General features: G+C 44.7%; 1 protein-coding gene across 1 annotated transcript; it reads right to left on the reverse strand.

Annotated features, from left to right (window-relative positions):
• Positions 1–3,206: 3,206 nt before the first annotated feature.
• Positions 3,207–5,275, reverse strand: tmem276b (transmembrane protein 276b; the record flags this gene model as incomplete). Its single annotated transcript, XM_084308236.1, has 3 exons — positions 3,207–3,454; positions 4,220–4,357; positions 5,251–5,275. 3 exons carry the CDS (start codon positions 5,273–5,275, stop codon positions 3,207–3,209), a joined length of 411 nt encoding a protein of 136 aa, XP_084164362.1.
• Between the last annotated feature and the right edge of the window lie 1,410 nt (positions 5,276–6,685).

Raw genomic sequence — 6,685 nt, forward strand, 5'->3', positions numbered from 1 at the left:
TCGTTCATCCATTCTCCCTTCGCGAAACGGGCGTGGGCACGGCCTGTTGAATACAGTAATAAATACATGTTTTAACAAATCTGATAAGGTAAACAAAGACCCCTGTAAAGAGCTTAAGGGTTACAAATATTTTTTTGACCACGGCCTGGCCTGCTCACACATGTGCAGCAGCAGTTGCACACTGTTGTTTCAATAGGATACAATAGGAAATACAATAGGAGGGCGTTGTTGGAATATTCCATCACCAATACACACAAATCTAGATGTGTATAGCTATTGTGCTTTGAGTCATAGTCACATGTTTCACTCTTTAGGAGCACTCTGTACATATACAATACTGTATACTGCCTCCAGGAATACTTCTATTACTGCGTTTTACTTTGGGGGGATATGATAACTGTGTTACCATTTCACCAAATAGCATTATATCTTGTGACTATAACAATATCAGGAAATACACTGCATTCGTCATTCATTCATTCATCATGACCGAGTCACTGACACAAACCATTCCATAGCATGTATGAGCATGTATTGCTCCAATCTGTAGCTGTACAATCATAAATATACAGTATATCTGAAGCCGGTGATCCGTTCACGCCGCCTGGATTCTGATGGTCGGTGCAAAGGCTCAACAAGACATGGTGACGTTGTTTTCTGCCTTTGACATAAACGATGTCGATTGCGATCATAAAGTGATTCAGTTAAATCCCGTCACTTTTTGAAAGTAGTTGACCTCATCTGAAGCAGATGTTGTTGGAATCACAGAACATCACACAGGCTATACTGTACAGATTAGTCTACAGACTGTACATGGTCATTCTGTCTTTGCGAGCACAGTGCAAGTCATTCACGCCGACCGTGTTTAGTGACTCAATCATGAACAAGCAATATTCACAACAGCTTTGTGAAACATTATGCAATATCTATGTAACTATTGAGTCATGATTACGTAGAGATTTGAAAATAAAAGTCCCCCGAACCAATGCAATTCTGCAAATGCAAAAGAAAGTACCACATTATACTGTATAGGTCATATAAATTAAGGCTTATCCCTTCCTGTGCTTGTGTCATTCAGTTACAATAGGAAACAATACCCAATATGGAACACAACAGGTAGGTAAAGTTCATTATTATTCACATACTGTATGACCCAAGCAATTCCATCCTTGTCCAAAACTGTGACCATCTCTGTTCCAAAATACTTTGCATTTGTTGTAATAAATAGATAGGAAGCCAATACAGTAGTAGACAGTAAGGGCCTCAACCACTATTTCCTAATATAGCCCCTTAATTTGAACGCTGTAAGTGCTGACTGAAGCAGCTAGTTGGTGGAGTCAAGTTACTGCACCTTCGTAAATAATCAATACTATGGCAACCCTGGTAGGGCCTGGTGTGCCCAAGTGGGTCAGACCTTGCGGTGCAGTGGTACTGTAAGATCATGGATTCAAGACTGGACCCTGTAGAGCGCGGCAATACAAATCTACATTTGTCCACGGGACTGTTATTTTTTAAATCTGCTACTTAGTTATACCACATAACGGCATAAGCTGTCGTAAAACATGCCACAAGTATTTTATGCGTGTGTAATCCCCTTACAGAAAACTGTCGCCCACCCACAGTATCCCCCTGTCGAGACAGATCAGAGTTCTGCCTACTAATGTTAACCATATCCCGATAAATAAATATAAATGATAAATGACGCTTCTGAATTCAAATGTTAGTTGTTTTGTTTTCCCAAATAAATATTAGAATATATCGTATGATGGATAGGGATGGATGGGTGGAAGGGGGAAAAAAACACATTTAGAGTTTCGTGTTATGTTGTGTGCACCTCACACGAGAAGGCTGCCCAAAACGTAAGGGCATATAATGGTGCAATCAAACCTTTCCTTCAGGTTTTTACGTATCGGACAATAAACTGTGGCTTCTTGTTTCGCTCCGTCCAGGTTATGATAACAATGGAGTGTAAACGACACAGGGTCTTCCATAGCGGTAAGAGCACACGATGTAAGACATTAAGAACGGTATCACACCCCAACGGATGCTGTATTTGTGTTTCCTTGCCTTCTGTTACCCACGCACTGTACGTGTTTATTTTCATTCAGCACACTACGCCTTCACAATGGCTTGATGACGCTGAATTCAAACCTCACCCCTTATAGGAATGTGCTTTTTCTTTTCTCAGAGTCCTCAGAAGCACTGCGAGACAACGCCTCTGTCCACTGTTATCCCCCCCCCCCCCCGAAACGAACAGAAAACAAACATTCTTATTCAAGATCTACTTTATACAAACAATAACCTGAATCTACGAAGAGATGCAATTGTACATAGTGAATCTTTTTTAAGAAGCATCGAAAGGTTTTTTTTCTCCGCTCTTTCGGAGCAAATTGAGTTCTGTATTATTTTATCCTCCTCGCTCCACCTGTGCTATTCCCCACTCGGTGTGTTCCCACGCCTCAGCCGTAGGGGGCAGGGTTTACGCTTCACCTGTAGAATCCTCCCCCAGGGATGGACTCTTGGTATCAGTGAATGTGGTTCTCTAAAGATAAACAATGGGCAGTTAATGCCAGCATATTATTTTTTTTCCATTGCGAACAATAACAAACACAGCACAGACCACCTGACTAAAAGAGGAATGCTGACACGATGCTCTATGGCCTCTGTTGCCTCGTTCACTCCTTCCTTCTTGGGGATATCGTCGTATTGTTTCTCTCTTGATTCACCCTAGAGTATGTGGGAATGTGTGTAAGAGTGTGTGTGTGCGTGTGTGTGTGTGTGTATGTGGTATAATGTGTTAAAGAGAGCACCATTTTAAGACAAGTCCTCTGGAGAGAAAAAAAGTCGCCTTTAGGCCTCCATAAAGTTAGTATGTAAAACCAAGAGTTTGAACAAGGGGAATGTATGGTTTGTGCTATGAGAGCCCCAGCACATAGTTCCTCTATGTTCCTGGAGTTCCCTCGTGGGTTTCGGGAAACGGTACGTGGAGTTCATCACCACTTTGCTGCCTCCGGCACAACACTGGAACACGTAAAGAAGAGGGGCAGCGACGGAGAGAGGGTGTGGCGTGAGAGATGGTGGCTGGACAATGACGGTTGCACAGGTAAACAGATGATGTCACAAGGGTGTGTTGTGTTGTGTGTGTGTGTGTGTGGTTTGTCAGTCACTCTGATGACGGTGCGCCGCCACGGTGGGTTCACGGATCATCACACGGTGCCGTTCTCCTGCCGGGGCTTGTGGGTCGTCGTGCGGGTCGGCGTGCTCACGGAGGGGGCCAAGGTGCAGAGGAAGCCGGCCAGCAACGTGAGGCCCAGGCCCCCCCAGGCGCAGAACATGGACCAGCCATAGCCATGGCTAATGTCCTCCGGGAGGCCGTACATGTAGCGCGGGTAGCGGGACAGCTCGAAGTTGATGCCGGCCACGCAGGTGCAGAGGGAGATGATGCAGCACGTCCCTGTTGAGTTACGCGGCGGGGGGGGGGGGCAAGCGGGGAGAGACAAGCCGGGAGAGACAAGTGGGGAGAGACAAGTGGGGAGAGACAAGCGGGGAGAGACAAGCAGCGCTTTAGAGAGGTTCACCTTTTAATTATTCAGACGTGGATCCTATGTACATCTTACGCAATCCCCTTGTCAGTAGAAAGCTGTATCTCCACATGGAAAATATGCTCAATAATGTCCTCAGCCATTAGCCAACTCAGAGTGTGTGTGTGTGTGTGTGTGTGTGTGTGTGTGTGTGTGTGTGTGTGTGTGTGTGTGTGTGTGTGTGTGTGTGTGTGTGTGTGTGTGTGTGTGTGTGTGTGTGCGTGCGTGCGTGTGTGTGCGTGTGTGTGTGTGTGTGTGTGTCTGTGTGTGAGAGTATGTGTGTATGTGCATATTTATTTGTGTGTGTGTGTGTGTGTGTGTGTGTGTGTGTGTGTGTGTGTGTGTGTGTGTGTGTGTGTGTGTGTGTGTGTGTGTGTGTAGGTGTGTGTGTGTGTGTGTTATGAGTGAATAATACTACTACAACTAATAATAATAATAATTATAATTATAAAACAGTAAATCAGTAACCGGTCAATAACATATCAAATAATTCCTATTCATCATAATGCAACTTGCCATTATTCTAAACACACACACACACACACACATACACATGCCACACACACACACACATACACATCCACGCACACACATGCACATGAAAAAAGAAAAGACAGCAGACAACGCTTGTACCGTACCTCCCATGAGGAAGAGCAGCCCGGCTACATACTGCATGAGATCATGTTGCTGGCAGCAGCCCAGCACTCCGATGACCCAGCCAAACAGGATGATGGACACGGCCATGCCCACGAAGCCAGCCGTCATCCTGCGTAGATCTGCAGGGAAACGGGTCCAGGATGTTACAATCCATGGTGTTATTTTCATAGCTGACTAAACAAACCATCGGCAGAGGGAAACACTGTCATATACATATACTGTGTATATACACTGCTGCTACAGAGAGGGGCGACCGAATCCACTTGATCCAGATCCACTTTATTCGAAATCCACGTGATCCAAATGCAGGACAGCGTGCCATTTTGTGGGACGTTCGTGGGAGAGAGAGGGAGGGAGAGAGAGAGGGGGAGGGAGGGAGGGAGGGAGAGAAGAGCAATCAGCACCATGATGCTGAAAGGTGCTGATTGCTGATAGCTCTTCTCTACCTCTCTCTCTCTCTCTCTCTCTCTCTCTCTCTCTCTCTCTCTCTCTCTCTCTCTAGTTCTCTCCAATCCCTCTCAGCGCTGTCCGTAGTTGCTCTTCTCTCCCTCTTGCTCTGTGATTCGAGGCCTATGAGCATGAATAGCTACATTTTAATAAGCAGAGAAAGTCTTCACAAATACTTGACTCCAAAATCTGCAATTTTCTTTAGCTTAGCCCGAGCCCTACCCTAGGCCATAGGCCCTACCCTAGGCCATACCCCCTACCCTAGGCCCTACCCTAGGCCCATCTGGCTTTTTCAGGCCCGCTGGGCACGGGCTGAGACTGAGAACTATACTGTAAATTGCTTAGCCTATTTATAATTTTACCCAATAGTGATGAACTAGGCTATAGCTCATTATTCTATGTAAGTGGTGGTTTGATATTTTTAGTGGTTGGACCTTTACATTTAGGCAGATATGTCTATATGAGATTTAATGAACTATGACCAAAGGGGGGCGCCAGGGTGGCACACCACATAACTGCACTCGCAGTAACACAGCTGCCCCGGGTTCAACTCCAGCCCGGAGACCTATGCTGCACGTCTTCCCCCACATCTTCTCCCAAATGTCCTCTCTGCCGGGTCTATCCGAAACAAATAAAGCTGTAAAATGCCATTTAAAAAATAATAATAATAACAAATAAAAACTATGACCAAAGGGCGATACATAAGTCAAATAGTCCAAATGGCTGAGCAGCAGAAACATGTTTCAGTTGTTACTGAGCACCTTAAGTTAGCCTACCTCTCCCAAAACATAATTTGGTAAATATCTCAGGACCATGGAGAGCGCAGTGCATGATGCATCATAGTTGTTACTGGGCACCTTAAGTTAGCCTACCTCTCCCAAAACATCATTTGGTAAAGATTTCCATTGGTAAAGAGGACCATGGAGAGCGCAGCATCATCACGGCCTTTTGATGAATTAACATGTCTTGCTGGATGTGTGAGAAGATCGGAGGAGGGGGGGATGTTGAGAGGGGTGGAGGAGATGATTGTGGATGGGCGGAGGCAGAGAGGGAGACTAAAGCAGACGTGGAGGGGATGTGTGGCGATTGATATGAGGGATCTGGGCCCAGGAGTTCAAAACTTGTAATCCCTATCTGATTGGATCAGATTTGAATTAATTCATTTCAACTCATTATGAATTGAAAATGGGGGACCCTGATGTAAACAAGACGAAAGTCTTTCTCTGGGCCCCGTTCCATGTACGTGGTTCAACTAAGTCGATCAACATGTCCATTATCCAGCTTCAGTTAACCCGATGTTCAAAGCCGGGATTTTCCTGTTTCACAAAGGAGGATTCAGTCTCGTTAACTCAAGCCAGACTTGAGAGTCAGGCTCAAGTCAGGCTAGATGCGCGCTCCCGTTTTAGGTGGAAAGCCAGCACGTATCGATGGCAGAGACCCTGATTCTCAACGGCATTGATTGATTAATTGATTTAAGACTTTATTGACAGATTGCAATAGGCTCAATCGCCTCGCCGACAAGTTAAATGCGTTATCTATAGGCTAATTCTAAGTCCCTCATTACCTCAATCAATCAGATTATATTTCTTTAAACTTGCCTGCTGGATTGAATAATCAAATGAGATCTTGCTAGCGAAAATTATTAGTTAACTGTTATACAGAATTACGATACGGCTCTCTTACCCATTGATTGATGTATAGTCAATCTTTTACTTATCTTCTCTGTGGTGTAACGGGTTCTTCTTTTGACTTTCACACGGACGACCGGGGTTCAAGGCCCTAGTCTTTTCCTTCTTTTTGCAATATAGGAATAATTCAATTTGGTGCACGTTGAGAGCTATATAAAGAATGACATCCTCAATGCATGTAGATTTATAATATTTTAACTTAAAACCAGGCTACTTTGGCGTATAATCATTAATATTATATTCAAAAAAATCATATTGGAAACACGGGGATTTGAACCCCGGTCGCTGAACTGGCAGGGATGAGCACTACCG

The sequence above is a fragment of the Notolepis coatsorum genome, assembly GCF_963971535.1.
Source record: "Notolepis coatsorum genome assembly, chromosome: 2".
NCBI lineage: Eukaryota > Metazoa > Chordata > Actinopteri > Aulopiformes > Paralepididae > Notolepis > Notolepis coatsorum.